This window comes from Buceros rhinoceros, unplaced genomic scaffold, assembly GCF_000710305.1.
Source record: "Buceros rhinoceros silvestris isolate BGI_N320 unplaced genomic scaffold, ASM71030v1 scaffold7272, whole genome shotgun sequence".
In the NCBI taxonomy this organism is placed as follows: Eukaryota; Metazoa; Chordata; class Aves; order Bucerotiformes; family Bucerotidae; genus Buceros; species Buceros rhinoceros.
In genome coordinates this window covers 19,144-38,903 of record NW_010397107.1, presented here as the reverse complement: position 1 = coordinate 38,903, position 19,760 = coordinate 19,144, and the positions used below count along the sequence as shown (strand labels likewise).

Below are 19,760 nucleotides of genomic sequence, written 5' to 3'. Positions count from 1 at the left end.
AACTGAAATGCTGAGGGAAAAATGGAAAGAAAAATTAAAAGAAATATTGAAGGGACTAAGGAACAGTTATAATTGAACTTTATTTAAAAAAAAAAAGTTACATCCTTTGGGTACCTCACTTTGCTTTCTTTTCTTTGTGAATATGTATCTTATGAAAGTCTCCTGAAGAAGTTCTTGCTTCACAAGAAAATGCCAGAGCCTTTTTGCTGGAAGAGCTGAATAATCCTTTGATCTGGATAAAAGAGAAGACGGGACAAAAAAGAAAAAAAAAAAAAAGGAAAATGTTTCAATGTAATCAAAGGGGGACAAAAAAATAAATCTAAAGAAAGATTCTGAATGATTTTAGAGGAAATTCCAATTTGAAGAAAATTTGCAGGAGACAGCTGCATAAGAAAGAACAAAGGGATGTGGGAAAATGGTTTCTGTAAAGCACTGGCTAGAACCAAGATCCAGCCAACTTGCATTTATTTGGCTGTTTAGGTGAAAACACTCTTTAGTGTTTCTATGATCAAAGAATGTATGTTTGCTAGGAAAAAAATGACTTACTTGAATGGCGTGTTTTCTGGTTCAATCATGGCTTTATTGCGGAGAATAGCTGGTCCTGCACCTGCGCCAAGGTCGCTAGGGTAAGTGTTGATGTAGTTTGGTGGTGGGCCTTCAAACTGGTCCATTCGATCTTGAAGAATCTGTTCCCAGTGTTCCAAATTTTTTATTACAGCAATTCCCAATGGTGATGTTACAGGCAGATCTAAACAGAAACGTTATTAAAGTCAGGCTTAGAGAAAAAACCAAAGTTACAGTGTGTATAAAAAACTAGAATAATACAACCATCCAAAAAATAAAAATCTTGAAAGGAAATATACTTGTTGGCAATTGTAAAAACTAATGTATTATTTAAATATGAAAATTAGAAAGCAAAGTCCAACAGAAAGCCACTTACATAGAAAACTAAAATATGAAGTAGAATTTAACATACCAGTGAATTCCAGACCAGCAATTGGAAAGAAGTTCTTAACGTTGTGCAGAACTAATTTTACCATTGTCAGATGCAGAAGAGCCCAGCTGTATAAAAATAGATTTAGTTGTGTTAAAATAGTATTACATTAACAGGTATTTGCAGAATATTTTTTGCCTTCTACCAAATGCACAGATTAGAAAGCCAGTGTAGATTGTTCCCTGAAGTTCACCAGACACACAAAGCCAGCTGTTTCTGTAGCAGCTCTGCAACATAAAGGTGTCTGAGGGCACCCTGCTGTCACAGATGTATCCCCTTCTCTCTTTCGTAAACCCCAGATTATTGTAGTCTTCCCCCAGATAAAAGAGTGTGCAAGTGTGAGCCTCTGCAAGACTGAGAAATAGGTACATGCCCCTGAAACACCTCCTGACGTTCTCCATGAGATCACGAGGAATACAAAGGAGCCATTACTTGAGCGTGGCACTCGCGGCAGCAGCTTTCCGGCTGAGTCTCACAGGTGTTGAAGGTACAAGTCCTACACAGGATAGCTGTCAGGGCTAGTAAGAGGCTTGAAGAGTGCATGAAAAAGCCATTATTATACTGCTTGAACATCATTCTAAAGCTGGCATTGTGGGACCTTATGTTCTTTGTGTCTTAAAAAAGATTTTTTGTTTTTTTCTCTTCCCCTAAAAATGCAAACCACGCAGCTTTGACTTCCTAATCCAGTGGGGTTTTTTTTAGGAGAGTAAATGGGGAACTCTTACCATGATGAGAATTTGTCACTTCTGTAATCCTATTGCCGCAGGTAAGTCTATCCACAGTACTAAAACCATCTGCCTTACCTGGGTGGTGCAGAGGTCCTGTATTTCCTTTAATTTGGAAGCAAAGGTGAGCACGTGACATAATTATTCTAAAATAGTGGCAATGTCTGCTAACCTGTAAGAATTGGCATCTTTGTGTTCCTGGATCTGTACATCAGAGAGGAAAGCATCATCCTCCTCTTCATCACTGTGAATGCTTTCATCAGAATCATATATAACACCGCTGTCTGATAAAGGGAGAAATGGCTGCAACGCAAAATAAAAATTACTATAAAAGCAATTTTCTGATCTCTCAGCTCTTACTTTAATTGTCACTGTCACACGAGTTTAAATGACAGCAACTGAACCTATCAATAGGTTTCCTAAAACATAAACAAAATCCAAGAGAAAAGTGTTAATCTCTATTATTGGCAAGAGACATATTTTGAAAGTTAATTAATAGATTTGTAGTCTCTTCATCTTTTATTATCAGGATAATATTCTGCAGCCTACTATGAAGAGCACTCAAAATTTCCTCGTTATTTTTGTCTCCTGACAGAGAAGAAATATGCTTTTATGAACTGTAACTTGTATTTTCCATTATAAATTACCTTTGCCATGAAGTAGTCCCACATGCTGAGTTCTGGAGGGATGAACTTTTCTTTGTAAGAAGGTCTTTCTGCAGGGACTGGTGGCGGTACGTTGCTGTCTTTTACTGGTCTTCCTGGCACGAGCATTCTCATGTTAAACCGACGGCGATGTTTATCCATTTCTTCTGATGGAAGAGGTGGTGCTAAATTCAGGTAATTTGAAAAACTCCGATTAACATGGCAGTTTTAGAAACGGCTGTATTTTATAACTGAAGCACTAAAACCATTGTTACTGGTACTACTTTCTATGGATTCGGAAATCAAAGCTAGCCTAAATAAAGTAAGTGTAATCATACAAAAAGTTCGGTTATCATAAATTCGGTAACGCATTTATACATTGGCTGTATCTTGAGAATAATTTTTATTATCTGGATTACGTTCTTAAGAGATGTAGCTTTTAAATAAAAGGCTTTTAGCTGGAAAATTTCTCAAGAAATGAAATTTTCTTGAGAAATAGAAGTAATATAAAAACTTTCACAGAACTATAAATCGCATAAATAGCAGCAGTTATTCAAAATACAATGCAAGAAACTCTTAAAGATAGCAAAGAAAATTTGAAGAGACAGGTTTTTGACAAAAATGTTATGATTTAAAATGTCTCAATAGTTATCTATTAACGTGAAATTTGTTTTTCAAAGTGTTATTGGCCAGGCACATTGAAGATCACACTTACTTTATTACAAAGGAGCTAGATATTTTAAAGGATGTTTGTGTAGTTTTGTTTAAAAAAGCCACTACTAACATTCATCTACGCTGCAAGTTTTTACAAACCTTCGTTGCCATCCTCTGAAACATCAGAAGCTGTAGCAGCTTGTGGGTTAAAGGAAAACAGAATACATCTCAAATGAAGACGTGCCTTTATGTAAGTTGCTCACATGAACACCTTGTGACAATACCTGTCCTGCCTGAGTTTACGTTATTCCATGAATGACAGCTGTCTGCTGGGCATTGCCTCCTTACGGTTTTGTTTTGTATTTCAGAGATGAAACATCGGGATTTTGCATAAGTTTCAAGCCTGTCATTGTTCTGAAAGTCTGTGTGACGTGATTTTCAGAATTGTTGCAGTGTGGAATGCGTGACAAGTGGCTGCGTTTGCCTGCTGCGCCTCTATTCAACCTCCACTTCTGCTCCTCTCCCTGAGGTGTATTAAGACATGCTCACCTGTCTGAAAAATTCTGGATTTTGCTGGAGCTTAATTATGCATGAACTATTTTTCTGAGAGATGAAGCTGGTATTTCCTCTCTGTGGTTTTGTGCAAGGGGAAATCATACCTTGCAAGAGGAATTGGTTTCAGGAATACTGTTTCTGAGTTACTGCAGTCATTAAACAGTAACATTCCTCTCTCACGTACAGAAAAACATAGGTATTAACACGGATTTATACCATCCATTTTTTCACTAAAAATAATGACCAAAAGTCCTGAGAACTCTTATAAATATGTATCTATTGGTAATATTAGTAATATAGTAACGGTACAGTTTTAATAGCAAATTCAAAATGTGCTGGATGCCATCACAGAGGATAACAGCAAGGCTAATATTTTTTCTGTTTCTAATTGATCTTGCCAGTAGATACTTAAAATTCTGCTGCTTGATTGTTTTTAAAAGGAAGGAAATCTCTCCTAGTAGGTTACTAAAAGACATAATATGCAAATTATGAGTACGACCTTTAGAGAACAAAGCACCTGGAATGTTTTCTGACTGCCTTCGAGGCTTTACAAGAAGTTTCACTCCTCCGCCAAAAACAGCAGCCCACATTCGGCTGTTCAAAGGATGGGCTGCTAGTCGAAATAATTCATTACACGAATTGGTTGCAAGGGCGTGTATAAGGAGGCTTAGGTAGACAGCTACAACAGCTTCACAGAGGAGGATGTTTAACTTTGGTTGATCTTCATCCTGAGCTGAACTCAGGAGATTTATAAGTGAACTCACACCTGCATAGAGAAAAGAGGAAAAGTTCCACATTAAATGAGTAGGAGTACAAAAGGAAAAAAAGGAAGTGTTTCAGCTCTACGTTTTCTGTTAAACACATACTAATAGCCACCACTTTTATTCAGATGAAACATACTATTAATATTTTTCTTAAAATCAAAAAGATCAAAATTTAAAACAGCATTCTTGGCTCAGGGACTTCTGCATTGCACCTCTCTGCAAATACTGTGGGCAGTTTTGCTAGCTTATGAAATTCCTGCACCGCTTCCACAGCTGACCACAAAATCCTAAATTTACGCTCATACACTGGGAGCAGTGGCTTTGACAGGCACGCCAAGTAAAGCACAGACCTAAGTCACTACTGCAGGAACAGCTAACAGAATGGCTTTGCTAAGGGGTGGAAAACATTTTAGGATGACAAATCATCAACTTGGTGAGTTTATCCTAAAGATCGTGGTCTCTTCAAACAAGTTGTTTGCTGTATAGGAAGTGGTTTTGTTTTGATATGTGAAAAAGTTAAAGGTCATTAACTCGAGAACTAAATCATCGCTGATTTTATCTATCACTGGTCATCCATCATTTCATCCATCACATTACAGGACAATGAAGTAATTCTGAAATGTGAATCTGATCCAGTAACCTTAATTTTGTCTCACCGGGCCACTGAGCCGGAGCTGAGTTTGGAGTTGCATGCTCTTCAATGCTTTCCGTCCTCAGTCTGCGCCGGTCGCTCAAAAGCAGTCCTTGATAAACCATCCCTGTAAACTGATTCGCCTCTGTTTGACTGCTAAACACAAATTAATTTTTTTCTGATGAGAAAGGATTTTAGAATGTTTTGGTAATAAAGTATAGTATATATACATGTGTCTCATTTAATCAGGAAATGCAACGTTTAAAATTCTATAGCACTAAGTCAAGAATTTTATAATTCCATGGTATGCAAAATACATTTTTTAATTAAAACTGGAAATGTTTCCATGTGGCATTACCAATTTGAATACGTTACGTGTGTAGCTTCAGATATGAAAAAGGCTTTTCCAAAAATTTTTATAATATATTTGCTCTGAAGAAATTTTTAAAATGTTTTTTTACACTATTCTATTTCCAATTTGGAATATAAACTGCCTGAAACCTGACTTCAGTTAGGCTCAAATACTTCCCCTGCATCCCTGTTCAGCAATTAATGTGCTGTGGAAAACAGCATTCAATTATTTTTCATAAGCATCACAAGATTTTCCTATTATTTATTGGAAAATATCTGTGTAAAACTCATGTGGCATATCAAAGCTAAGCAACGTGTAAACTGTGTAAATAGCTATACCCATACACAGATATTTAATCCCTTTTAAGGCACCTGCATGAAGAATTTCCACTTTGGATACACAGAGTATACTCCCAGTGCAGACCTGTAAGAAAATGTCCGTTTTTACCTGTAACTGTGGCTGTCACATAGCGCTTGATAAATGGATGCAGAAAGTGAAGCTGCTAAAGAGTGCAGTGTGTACACCTAAAACACAAAGAGCCAATGAGCGACACACAAGTTACACACACGGGGGAGTGAACTACAGGTCTTTCTAAACAGCCCTGGAAATGCGTTGGGCGGACGTGTCCTAGTTTCAAACCAAGTGCAGGAAATGGTAACCGTCAGTTTACAGCACAGTACTCTGAAAACCACAGCTGCTTGTTCAAAGTCATTTCTTTGATTGCAGTCAAAACCTTCTAATTATGTTAGGATAATTAACTTTATTCCATTACAGAGAACTGCTACAAGAAATGAGTATATACTGAAGGAGTGATTAAGTATGTCCTGTTACGATAATGAATTTGATAGAATGGTTCCTGGAAGCCGCAGTTCAATGTAGTAACACTTGCTCAGTGTGCATAAAATACAAATGTTTGTGTAATCATTGTATGATTGTTTTATCTATTATCTCTCTTTACCTCAGTTACGTGCTTATAAATTTTCAGAAGTCTCCAGGAGTAACAAGAATAATACTCCATTATTGTCTCCCAAAACAACAGAAACACTCCAGTTCTTAAACAGAAGACATGGAGGGATTTCTTGAAAGCCACAGCGTGAAGAAAATAGTATTGTCCAACTGTTAAAAATGTAAACTTTTTTACACCCACACTGTGTTAATTTCCATCTTTTCCTACCATCTTTCCATTTAAACAAATGCTAGACATTAGATTACGAATTATCTAAATAGTTGTTCTGCAGTTAAGAGGAGTCAGCTCTTTCTGAAATCTCTTTTAAAAGAAAATGCATGTGAACAATGAGTTTTTAGAGTAAGAAAGATGCTTACTGTAGCATAATGCAGGATTATGAATACCGATCTAAATGTACAAAATAATGATTTAGCTTCTTAATTAACTGTGTTACAGCCTCAGGCTCTGGCTTTTCCCCCCCTCTACTTACTGAATCTGAACAGAATTTATTCACCCCTGAGTAGGGAGTCAGATAAAGTAATTCACCACAATTCCCTAACAAACAGTACACTTGAGGAAAATTGAGCTAAAGATTTATATCTATATTAACAGAAGATTATAATATAACTTGCAGCCTCCCATCTCTACTTTCATTCATCTCCCTACAGGATTTGACCAGAATGATAATAATTAGTGAACTTACATGATTATGTTGTTTTAAGAGCCAAGAATTCAGTGTTTTAGTGAACATTCACAACATTCAGAATGGTTTGCTGAGAATCAAAGAATTTGGAAAGGGAACTAACTGGATTTAAAAAGATGTCAGAAAGCAAGTGGTTAACTACCGCTGTGAGTTTGCCAGACTTGAGGGAGAAGGTTGGTATTGTGAAAAGGTAAGTGTTGACAGTTAACTCAAACATCACATTTCAGTTTTTGCATGCTCACTCCCCATTGTATGAAAATCATTTAGCATATCCCGAAAGCTTTTCATTACCTTGACATCTTCCACATTAGGGTGTGGTGGTGATTTCATCTGCACAATAGTGTAAAGAATATCGTGGATGTGGTTGTTCAAGTACAGCACAGGATTAGCTATCACAGTTTTTGTGGATGCTATGCTTGCGGAAAGCAACGGGAGTGTTGTGGGTAATGGCAGCGGAGACTGAAGTTGTTTTACAGTAGTTTCCTGTGTAAATAAAAAGACTGTATTTAAAATTATTGCTTTGAGAAGAAAAAAAGATAATTTTACATTGTAAGTGTTTTTCCAGGGTTATTTATCCTTTTCTGCTGTCTGGTCAGTACAGATGAGATTTTACTGTGAATGATATCAAAAGGAAGTTCTTATTTACTGTAATAACATGGATCAGACCTGATAGCCAAGTTTGCTGGAACACTTTTTGATTTAGTGCAGGAAGAACATTTTTATGCAGTTCATTCGGATGTTAGGATAGTCTACTAAGATTGTCTATTAAGAAACACTAACTAAAATTGCACTTGCAGTAGCATAAGCTACATAATACTCACGGGTCTGAGTTTAATAACAAAAGTAAAATTTGCACTAATCTGAGTTTCTCAAGTGGAAACAAACAGGTTTGTTTGGTTTTTTTAAATTCTTAAAAGTATGTGCTAAGCCTAGTGCCACCAAAACAGCTGTCTACTGCTCCTATTTGAAATGTGAGAAATCTAGGGCTAGAACAAGTTCAATGGCTTGCCCAGTATCAGGTTATCTGCTGTAGCTCATTAACATTTGCTACAAAATACCTCTTTTTGGATGACGTAAGTGTAGAAAATGCCATAATATAGTAAAAGGGAGCACTACCCTGTCTCACTTGGTATTACTTGTTGAGCCTTGTAGTTAAGATCCCACTCCTTGTAGCTCCCTTGCATCATTTGCAGAAGTGTTCAGAATGACATTTTGTCATATTTCAGCAACTCTGAATTTAGTCTGTTATACAGGTACCCAGTATATTGTGATCAAAATTATACTTTCATTGGAACACACACGTAATGCTGCTGCTATGATATAAACAGCAACATTTATATTCCATAATCACAGGTAGCCTAATCTTCAATATAACACAACAGATTCTTAAGCACCAAATAATCAGGATGTGGAAAAGCAGCACAGTTAAAGACCAAATTCTTTCTCCTACAACATCATAATGGTCTGGACCTTTAGACTTGGAGAACAAAAGAATCATCTATTTAGACACGAACTTAAAGCATTTGACAAACCTGACCGTCCAGAAATGTTCACTTGTGAATAGAAATTAGTTGATTTTATTTTACCTGCTGTGACTCTTGCAGCAAGAACTTCAGCTCCATTCTTACAGAGGCTAAACCACCACCTTGGGCCCCATGAAGACTACAGTAACTTAGAAAAACTCTTAGAAGAGCTTGGTTCTTCTGCAGCCACCACTTCCGTCTTTCAGCATGTTCTCGTTTTGCTTGTAACCTACGTCTTTCTATCTGGTGCCGTTCATACGAACCAATGTCTGGCTTATCCATAATATCATCATGATCAAGTAGATCCCCATTTACTTTGGTGTTTGTTTTACAATAGTCTTTGCCCCCTGCGTCATGGTTGCATATTTCATGCATAGCAGCAATCTCTTTTTCAAGCCAGTTGTACAGCTGAAATCTGAGCTTTCCTCCGTCTACTTCGTAACCTGTAGCCAAAGTCCTCAGTTCAGTCATAAGGATCTTCAAACAGGCTCTGAACTTCAGCTGTTCAGCAATAACATCAACCTCAGTGTCTCCTGCATCAGAAACCTCCCCATGTGGTGTTTGTGGGATGTTGGTATCTGAGGTTTTCTCATCACCATCTCCATTCTTAGAATCAGATTTTGAGTTTTTCATCATTATACCAACATCCTTGTCCTCTTCGTCTGACCCATTTTTGTCTTCACCCCAATCAAGAGTAAGGGGCTCATCATCAAATTTTACTGCTGGTTGACTCCAGTCAAACTGTGCTGAAGACTGAACAGTATTCTCCAAAGCAAAGGAAGCTGAAATGGGCTTTGACCAGTCTACATCACCACTTCCAGCACCATCTCCTAGGGCTTTGAAATCTGAGACACCAGCCTGTATTGGAGGACTAGATGAATCCTTCTCTCCAGCTAAGGTAGACTTTTTTCTTACTTTTGGAATTTTGGAAAGGACTTCAAGAGCTAGTACAGGGCAGCCCACTTTAAAATGAGCGTTTGCGGTAGTGAAGAATAATTTTCTTTCTATAAGATTAATTTTATCAACAAAGCTTTTCTCAGTTTTTAGGCCTAAGGTGGCCAAAGTCCCTTCTGGTGAGCTGAAGTATCTTCGGATAAGCAAAGGATGGGTCCGAAGATAATTGTAAAAACTGAATACCACAGGATTGCACGACTTGACGATAACTAAGGAATTAAACAGATAATGACATCTATTGAAAATGGCTTTAAAATAGAATTATTCTGTTTTGCAGTATTCCTGCATTACACAGATTTGTCAAAACATGAAAACAAAGACAGTTTTAGGTCTAGTTGCCAAAACAAAATTAAAGAATTACTTAGTCCCCAGAAAAAAAATTAAAGGTATGAGCTGGATGAGCAGAAAGATACCAAAATCACTCATTTGCCTTGCTGTTAAATTCCACTCAGCTAAGCCTAAAAAAGCTGAGATGATCACCCAGGTAGAGACTTCCTGAAGGGAAGAAACATGCCACCTGCCACTTAACATTGATCTCAGAAGAGACAGGAGAGGAAATCCTGCTAGAACAGTGCTGAACACTGCTCGTTCCCAGAAGCACAGATGAGAGCTGGAGTCCCCTGGAGCAAAGACTAGCCAGCATTCAGTAGCAGAGAGGTACTGCAGGGAAGGACCCAACAAAGGCAGCCCCCTGAGCTTCTCTGACAGCAGAACTAAGTTCAGTACTGGGGAGGGGGGGTGGTGGAAACAAATCCCTGGAAGATATTAGTTAAAAAAACTTTTTTTTAAAGTAGCAGCAATTGAGCAGGCCGGTATGTAAACCAACTAACGATTTAAGCATAATGGTAATTCAGGAGAAGGGACTGCATACGTACACAGAAAGTATTTCTCCTTCTCTACTTTGTCTTGGAAAGTTTGTCCCACCAGACCAATGTTTTTCCCCTACCTGGGTTTTCATCATCATCTTTAGGTGTTTGTTCCAGTAGTGTGTCCAGTGCTCTAGTGTAATCTTTCATTATCCAGTAGGCAATGCTTCTCAGAAATGGATCAGAATGCAGCTTAGTACAGCTGAACCCAGCTCCATCCTTATGGCACCCCAAAATCTTTTCATAAAGAATGGAGGTGTATGTGACAGAGGTTTCAAACTCTGATTCATATAAACGAGCAATAACCATAGCCAACTGGATGTCTTCCATTTTCTCAAGGCACACCTACAAGTAGAGAAGAGGGGAAAAGGTTGCTTTATGAGGGAAAGGTTGTTCTTTAAAGTAACAGTGAAGTGAATAGCAATGTACGTTTACAGAACAGGTAATTTTTTCCTCATCATATCTGTCTTTAAAGTATATATTCTTCTTTGGGTCAAAAATGTGGTGATATATATCTAAGTAATGTATTTTCTTCTGTCTTTTGGAAAGTGGTGTACTTTATTTCAGGAATTATGATATGCACAGCAGTACATCAGCATGTCAAAAATTAATATGGCAGAAGTAAAGATGTCTATTTTTATTCTACTTAGAATAAACATATTCTACATAGAATAGACTGGCTTTATTATTAATACATATCATTCATATTGTCTGATCTGCAGAATTAGATTGCTGATGAAAATTCTTTATGTTCTCAAGTAAAGACAAACATACTGCACATAAATAGTCAGGATAGCTTAAAGGTTCTCTAATACCTCTTCTCTCCTGAGAGGAATTGCCTAGATTATGAACCTTCTTACAGCTCTCACTTCCCTTGTGGCAGGCAACATCACAGCTCCACTAAAAAGGGATCCTAGGGATGCTCCAGGAGAGAACTCTGATTCTTTGTTTTTACTTAATGTTGTATCAATAGGTCATGCAGAATAGCTGGAGGCTAAACAGAGTGCTACGACTTAACTGTGCTGATCAAACAGAAAGTTTTGCCAGAAGGGTCATGACTGGTATTCCCAAGAGTGCTTCCACTGCGGACTGGTGTATCTGAACAATTATTCTGGCCTTTGGATCAGCTTCCAAGCTGCTTTTCACAGTAGCACAGAGGTAAATGATATGTCTGCAGGGCACAAGGGGGTCATGTGTGGACATACCATTTGTGCTGCCACAATTTGTGAAAACATCAGCAGAGAACAGCTTGCAAGGATTAGGTTACGCAGGTCAAATTAGAAACTGAACATTTCTCAAAAGTGGATACCTCTATAGCGTCTTTCAGTGAACCTGCTAGCAAGAAAAATGCAGCTGATTGTTCAAAGCGTTGTTTTCCCAACAAAGCGAAAGCGTTTTTTAAAGCAGCTTTGCGCCATCTATCTTCCGTGAAGTTGTGGCTGAAAAAGGCAGTCATCTTTTCATCGTGCTGGGACCTGCAGAAAAATGCAATGCATACAGCTACTTATTATAGACCCTTAGCGTGCAATCGCTTGAATGACATCTCTTTAAATTAAACTAATCTTCAACAAGCTCTGCTTTGCATTCCTGGTTCCGTTAAGATTTAATCAAACTTTCAGTTAGCAGAACTCACCTGAACAGACCCCAAACCACTGCCTTTTTCTTCATAGCAAGGTAAAAAAGTGCAGCATCTAAGGCATCGTTGTTCCTCTGGAATGAAGCTTTTGCAACCTGTAGTTAACAAGATCTACTTTTATTACTGAAAATATAAAGGCTGCTTTTAGCTAAATAACATATGTTGTCTGTCAGGGAAAATAGTCTAGTGATTGTATTATTTCTACAAAGCAACAGTAATTTCTGTCAGCATGTTTTATTCATACGTGACAGCTCTCACTACGCTGTAAATATTCTAAAGAGTCAGAAAAACCAGCACTACTGCAGATACTAACTCCTGTCAACCACAGTGGGACACTACAAACGTCCAAATAAAAATCCTTTCTTTGTGTTACGAAACCTCATACTATTAGGTGAAATTCCTCTTACAATCCATTATTTATGTTAATCTAATACAAGTATTTCCTTAATGAACGCTGTTTTATGTATAAGACTCGGAGATGTAATTGCATTTGATCTGAATATTAGGATAATTAAGTTTTGCTCCGGGATTCTCTGAGTATCCTGTAACTTTTCAAAATGTATTTTCACAACAGATGACTTGGAAATTCAGTAGAGTAGTCAGTGCTCCTGTTCCACAGACATTTCAGAGATTGCATTATTCATTGTAATGCAAAGCAAAGGCTAGTCATTGTTCAAATCCTTCAAACTTCAAGTTACCAGAAAGCTGAAATTCTTATTAAAGTATGGATATAAATCTCATTGGTAGCTATGGGAAACACTTTATTTCGAAAATACATTGCATTTTATCCATTATTAGACATCCCAAAGGAAAACTCTGCATGCAAATGACATTTGATGTTATTTTGGTTTTATATAATATAGACGCATAATTCTTTTAAAAAAGTAATTTTGTGACTCTTCAGAAGAGGAAAACCTGCATTTACCTGCAGTTAAATCTTTTATGTTCATTGTACTCCATTATAAAAAACACAGAAATTGCAAAAAAACTCCTTTATATACTTCTATTGACTCATGTTTTTAGATATACTTATTTCTTAAATGAAACTCACTATGGAACTCAAAGTATAATTTCCTGTTTTGAGATACACGTCTCATGTATCTGAAATCAAGATTCTCCATAAAATAGAGTACTCGATATGATCTTTAACATACTGTAAAATATGTGTGTGTGTGTAACTAGGTACTTCAGAAATGGCTTTTCCCTAGATCAGCTGTATTATATCATACTATTTAATAATGAAATTTGTAAGCCAGGACTGCCAACTTCCGTTGGCACAGAAAAACCTAGTCATGCAGTCTCCTGGCTAGGCTGGAGCACAAAGGCATCTGCTCTATACAAGTCACCATGTGTATCTGTTATGGCATAGCTAATAGCACCTAACTATAATCTGTAAGCAATAAAAAGTACCTTCTCAATGCACCTTCGGAGTGTGTTGATATTCCTGACCCACCAGCCAATACCCATAGCTCTTAACTCGGACCACTGTGGGTCTCCCTTCTGGATAGCAGGAATCATATTGATCAACTCCTCCTCCGCCTCAGAATGAAAAGCCCATGCAAAATGACAAGTAGATAGACCTAAACAGTAACATAAGATAATAAAACTCACAACATTAAGACTTGTTAATAAGCAAATAGAATATGTCAGAGATGCAAGGTGGGATCTCCAACCCAATAGTTAAGTAGATGTAAGAGAGATCTCCTCACTAGGGATGTCCTCACTCCTCCAATCTCTCCTCAGTGCTTCTTCCATAATTTTCCAGTACCCCATTCATATATGTACTAGAGTTATACGGTGAACGACAAGGAAAAATACTCTGTTTTCGCAGAGGCAGACCCCTTCTGGGCCAGAAACCTTTCTGTGTGCTGTTCTGGCTGCTGTTCAGGTGGTAACTCTTTCCTTTCCTGCATTCCATGACAGCATTTACCCAGATTGAGCAAGTGAAAAAACCTGCTGTGATGAAAGTCATAGAACAATCTTTAAGCGAAGATAAAGCCATGCTCATGTAAAGCAATATCTTCTTTCCCCCAGCAGAAACAAAGAAATACATATACAATCCGTACGTGACCTGGTTGGGGAACTTATTCATGCCTCAAACCGAATGGGGCAGAATATTCTGTTCTGTAACTACACAGTTTTTGCTATTCAGCAGTGCGCATGGGGAAGTCTATACTAAGCCTTGGCAAGACAATGGCCTTAACAGAATAGCTATAAACTAAAATGATATGCAGAAAATAGAAACATCATGTTACAAAATCAACCATAACCAGATCCTGTCAGGTCAAGTGGATCCCATGAAAGCGGTACTTCGCTCTAAGAATTACCTTGGTGAAGCAGCTGAACTCGATACAGAGGTGGGAGTGATGTCAGAAGGCAGGTGTGCAAGCGCATAGCCAACAAATACCGTAAACCACATTCATCTAAGGTATCTCTTCCTGTAAAATCAGAAATACTGACTTTGGAACATGCAGATGACTTCAAGAGGCATATATACAATTTATTATATATCTGAGCGATATATGTGCAAGGAATGTGTTTCTAAACTTGCTGAGAACCCAAACTACAAATTATTATGTATGAAATAAAATTAGAGATCTATATTTAACTATTTTTCTTTCTTACTGTATCTAATCTGAATAACTGATGCTAGCTCTCAGCCTTGTTACCCCCAAGGACTAAGTTTACCTTTGCTGAGAATAATGTTAATTCAATAATATGTCATTTACTAACCTGAGTAATTCTTGTCTCTGTTCTCGTCTAGTTCGGTGCTTGTCGTGGCCACAGTGTCTGCCAAAGCTACAAGGAACATTTGCTCCAGTCGAGTGAGGCCTGGTAGACTTGAGTGCATCAGGTGGCTTGAAAGGACACTAGCATGTTCTCGGCCAAAGTAAGTTGGACCATACTGTGACAGATTAATAACTTTGGATTTACTCTCCCTCTTTTCAGGCTCAAAATCAATGAAGTCTTCAGTTGTAACAGGCTGAATCTGGAATAGATCTGAGTACTGATCCTCTGTTTTTCTCTTAGCATGATCTTCAGAGGCCTGAGGTATTTTAGAAGTTTCTTCAGAAACGTAAGTGGCATCTTGATCTGCAGCAAGCAACGCATAGAGTGGCAGTGGCGGAATGGAGTCTATCTCCGTGTAGTCTCGAGTACCATCTTTTCCAGCTGTGATGGTATCCTTTGCAGTACTACCACTTACACTAATGGTACGAGAAAGATGGCGTTTAGGACCGGTTCCCTCTCCAGCTTCCGTGTCTTTAACTATTGCAACTTCTCCTGCAATACATTTAACTAAATGTGATAGAATGGCTTTGGCTCGGCGAACTTTACCCAGATCCATAAGTTCTAACAATTGGGTTGGATGATACTGGGGTAAAGTAGGTGAAAGAACATGAGCCGCTTCAAAAAGGCCACCATCCTGAATTACAGTTGGAGTGCCAAAAACATCATCCACAATACCTGCCCCATCAATCACACTGGTCTTCTTCATTATCAAGCTTGTTTTAAGTGGATCTTGTGTTGTTGAGTCTTCAGTAGTAAAAACATCGCTTTCTCCATCACCAAACTTGACAGCGTGTTTCCACTGGGCGTAAACATGCATTTCACAGTCCATTCCCACTACCAGGATACCATCTCTCACCCAGGACAGGGAAACAGGCAGTGAAGGAGTGCCGTCCACAGACGATACCAAATCAATTGACCTAAGCAACACCCACTTTGACTTTATACCTTGTTTTATGCTACCACCTAGTGGCAAAGTAATGACAGCTACTCCCTCCTTGCTGGTAGTTTGATCTGTTACAATTCCCGAAAGTCTTCCGTACATGAAGATGTTGGCACCAACTCCAACTGTCAATATATGTGAACCATCTTCTTTTGACACCCAGTCCAAATGCACCAAATGCTTGATACTGGGCACTAGGTATTTGTCTTTATTTAAAAAAGCATCTGATTTACTGTAAACAAACAAATTGCTATCTACAGTGACCCTTGAATCAAGTACACTTCCAACCTTCACTAAATCATCCAGATGAATTGTCTGTTCCAAAACCCATTCTGATCCTCCGGTAGACTCACATTCAAGTATACAAACATGCATGGAAAATTCTTTGGAAACAAACCCATTATGCTGTATGGGTTGTTTGTACGCTACTGCAAGACGTCCTGTGTAAGAACAGCTAACGGCAACTGGCCTTCCTTCAATGCTCACTGTACTGCTGTTGTCTTCTCCTTCATCGTTCATTAAAGGCCATCTTCTCCAGTGATATGTTTCCCTTTCTCCATTTTTGCTGTTTAGGTCTGTCTCTACAGTGCATCTCCAGAACCGCACTCTGTTGTCTGAACACGATGTTACTATCAAATAAGGTGCAAGGCAGACTGGGTATATTGATGAAGAGCTCAGGTGACCTGAAGTTAGATCAAACATATTTACTTCTAGTCATACAAAGTAGAATACCTATATGAATTCGGCAGACATAACACTGTCTAACTATTGAGAGAGAACGTTACAACCTGGTATTACTGTTTTTTAATTTGGAGTTGAGTAAGGACAAATGTATTAAGACTGAGAATAGTCTTGCAGCTTGAACATTATTAATAATCTGCATTTCTGGTCACTATTCAAAGTAGATAAGCTGGAACTGAACTAATCCACAGAATGGTTGTTAGAATAATGGCAGGAATACAAACCTTAATCAGATGAGATTAAGGAAGTTAAGATTAGGTTCATATAGTGTACCAAAATGAAACCTAAGAGGGAATGGGGAAATAATAAAGACAGGAGAGATGTTGAAAGACACACAAGTAGAAAAAGGTGTAAGTGCATCAGGTAAAAAAAGCACTATATACCCAACAGATTCCGGCAGATGAACAAGTGGGTATAAATTATTCATTAATGAAATTAAGACTAGAAGTTAAATTTCCAACTAGTAGACCAGTAAGCTTCAGGAACAGCTTTCCTGTGGGCACTTCATACATTTATGAAATGGTAACACAATGTGAACACAAAGATTTGAGAGAGCCTTTTTTGTCCTGTGTTCCCTGTGTCGGTAGAGAATGTGGTATGCTGAGGAGATAAAATCCTATAAACGAGGAGGTATATTAGTGGACCAACTGGATAGAAAAAAATGTTAAATTTACCTGCTGAAGGAGTTGCTCTTATTACTTCTACACCAACAGGAAGATCCAGAGGTTGGCTATACACAAGTCTGGAGCTCAGAATGAGTTTACTAGCAGTCTGAAGATTAGCTATTGATGAAGATCGTGGAATGGGACTTATGCCAGGTGATATATCCGGAGAAGAATCTACAGTCTTTTGCTCAGGTACACTAAGCTTATTCTCTGATGAAGTAGCTTGAGTTGGTTTTGCTATATAAAAAAAATTGCCAGCATTAAAAAAAATTGTTTAGGACAAATCATGAATATCCTATAATGAGATTTATTTTTTTTAGCAGTGCTTTAGTTAAACAGAATAGAATTATAGCTGCGTTAGTCTTATTGCACACTGTGGCTGTTCATTTTCAGGCATTCATAATGTTCTGAAATACTGATAGTTTAAAATAAACAGTCCAGTGCTTAAGTATATTACTCACCCTATCAACATATTGCTAGTGGTAGAGAACGCAACTAATGTTTATAAGAAATCTTCCTGCTTCTATTGAACTGATAAATTATTCTGAAGATTCCTGGCTTCTGCTTGACCAGGGTGATACAATTTGTTTTAAAATAGACCACCAAGCTTTAAGTTTTATTTTAAATAACATGAAAGAAACGTCCATCTCTAGGAAAATTACAGTCACTCACTCACCTAAACAGGCTTGCACAGATTTGAGATGAAGATGCCACATCTGAAGAACAGAGCAGCCGTTACTATCTTTTTCAATTACTACTAGGTAGAACTTTTCTGAGAAAGGTGGTGGACGATACCCTGTAATTTAAACATATTATCACTATCATGAAGTTTACGTTCAATGTAAATAATTTTCAATAACAGAAGACTCTCTAAAAATTGATGCTAAAACCCGTTTTCCTCTTTGAAATTGATTGATTATAAAAAAAAAGATTAAAAGGGTACCTTTATTATGTTTGCTCATAGCTACAGAAGAATTATGAAAAGAGACAGACTTACAGAAAACCTGAGTATTAGTGGCAAATCTAATTTATCAGATACATTTACCTTCCCGGTCAGTTAGAACTATTTTGCTAGAGTGTAAAGACTCTTCCAGCTCCCTGCGTTCTTCCTTATTGCTTTAAAGTTTAAAGTCTTCTACCGAATTCCCCAGCTACTTTCTACTGTAGTTAACTTGGAAGTCAGATATATTCACCTTATCACCTCGAACTATATATCAGTGCAGAAAATAGACTTCTGTTCTACTTGGACATTTTCTATATAACATACAGCATTCTGAAAAATGGAATTTGTCATACAAGCTAAGCTGTTTCACTCCAAGCAAATCAGAATACCTTTGTTTAATACCATCCCCGTGTAAGCAACAGCTCATGTGAGCAACATGAAGCTGGCATCTTACTGAATTCTACTGTCATTACAATGAAACTGGCGTACGCCAGCTACACTTCGGTATTCTTTAAGAAGATTTTTGGTATCTACTTCATTCATTTTAGTTATTTTTAAGCTATACCTTGTGATGGCTGGAAAAATATCTCTGTTTCCTTCCCTTCCACATCTTCCTTATGAGGTTTGTATCCCAAAATGAAGTCTTCTTGAAAGACATGAAGCAATTGCGTGTTTGAGCCACACTGAAACATAAGCAATAGTTACGCTTTTAGAGCAGTACAGCAACATTTTGTACTAATGCAATTATTTCTTTTATGCAATCTAGCTACCAATGAGGATCACTTTCTTTTATAATGTTGAAAATTATTTTAAAGCATCAGAAAACCTAAACATTTTCCTCTTACATTTAGAACAGCATGTTCTAGAACTTAGTGTTTGTATAGTCAAATAATTTCACTGACATCTGCCATGCTAGACCAATTCTGTAATCACATTTTTGCTGCAGTTATTGACAGATGAATTAGTATCTGATTGGTTTTTATTTCTTCAGGTGTTAAATAAATGACAGTGGCAACAATTCTTAGACTTTTATCGCTCTTCTGTGGGAAGACATGTCTGCAGTGAATCACTTGCGAAATCTAAAAAAGGTAATGAATTGCAGATTTTCCTGCTCTTGGATATCTCAGCAGTTGTCCTTCCTGACAACAACAGATTTCTTTGCAGTACCTCCACCTCTCTACAAAGGAGGATGCTGGCAGTGAAATCCTTTCCTGCAGGCAAGGAAAAATATGTCCCCCAAAGACAGTGATGGCAGACTTTTCATGTTGTGAAACATTCTCTTTTTTCCAGATAGATAAACATGGAAAGAGAGTATTCCCTGTACTCATGTATAAAAAAATCTACAAAAATATTTTGAAAATCTGAACTTAAAATTGAAGACATATGTGATTAGTACTTAAAAGAAATAGAAGTTTACTGACAAATAGAGAAATACTTCTTTAATTACATCAAAAACATCCAGATATCTAATTAAGAAATGGCAAAACACCCTGTTTTCACAGGCTGCTTCCTAAAAGAAAACAGCACTGGAACATCTATGACCGAAATAACTGTGAGTAAACACAAGGTGTAATACTGCCTCCTTGTTGTTTAAAATATATAGCTGCATTAGTTAACAGATAAAAATTTGTCTTACAAGACAGACAAAAAAAGAAGTCACACGTGGCTATGATTCCTGTATTTTGGGATTGTTAGGTCTGATTTTCAGGGTCAGAGGTTTTTTAACGTGGTGCA

At 37.6% G+C, this 19,760-nt stretch overlaps 1 protein-coding gene across 3 annotated transcripts in view; it reads right to left on the bottom strand.

The window, feature by feature from the left end:
* The window catches only part of DMXL2 (Dmx-like 2), a 42,553-nt gene that overhangs the window by 8,746 nt on the left and 14,047 nt on the right, over positions 1–19,760 (bottom strand). The window contains exons 14-32 of one of the 3 annotated variants that reach the window (XM_010146116.1): positions 18,592–18,709; positions 17,760–17,879; positions 17,093–17,320; positions 14,681–16,360; positions 14,275–14,385; positions 13,358–13,527; positions 11,945–12,042; positions 11,621–11,786; positions 10,392–10,656; positions 8,555–9,654; positions 7,260–7,451; positions 5,767–5,843; positions 4,993–5,123; positions 4,090–4,338; positions 2,367–2,548; positions 1,892–2,022; positions 977–1,062; positions 547–748; positions 115–232 (exon numbers count right to left, since the gene is read on the bottom strand). In XM_010146116.1, coding sequence (XP_010144418.1) covers positions 115–232; positions 547–748; positions 977–1,062; positions 1,892–2,022; positions 2,367–2,548; positions 4,090–4,338; positions 4,993–5,123; positions 5,767–5,843; positions 7,260–7,451; positions 8,555–9,654; positions 10,392–10,656; positions 11,621–11,786; positions 11,945–12,042; positions 13,358–13,527; positions 14,275–14,385; positions 14,681–16,360; positions 17,093–17,320; positions 17,760–17,879; positions 18,592–18,709 — 5,424 coding nt within the window. The remainder of the gene's footprint in view (positions 1–114; positions 233–546; positions 749–976; positions 1,063–1,891; positions 2,023–2,366; positions 2,549–4,089; positions 4,339–4,992; positions 5,124–5,766; positions 5,844–7,259; positions 7,452–8,554; positions 9,655–10,391; positions 10,657–11,620; positions 11,787–11,944; positions 12,043–13,357; positions 13,528–14,274; positions 14,386–14,680; positions 16,361–17,092; positions 17,321–17,759; positions 17,880–18,591; positions 18,710–19,760) is intronic. The other 2 variants (XM_010146117.1, XM_010146118.1) reach the window with 2 other exon arrangements.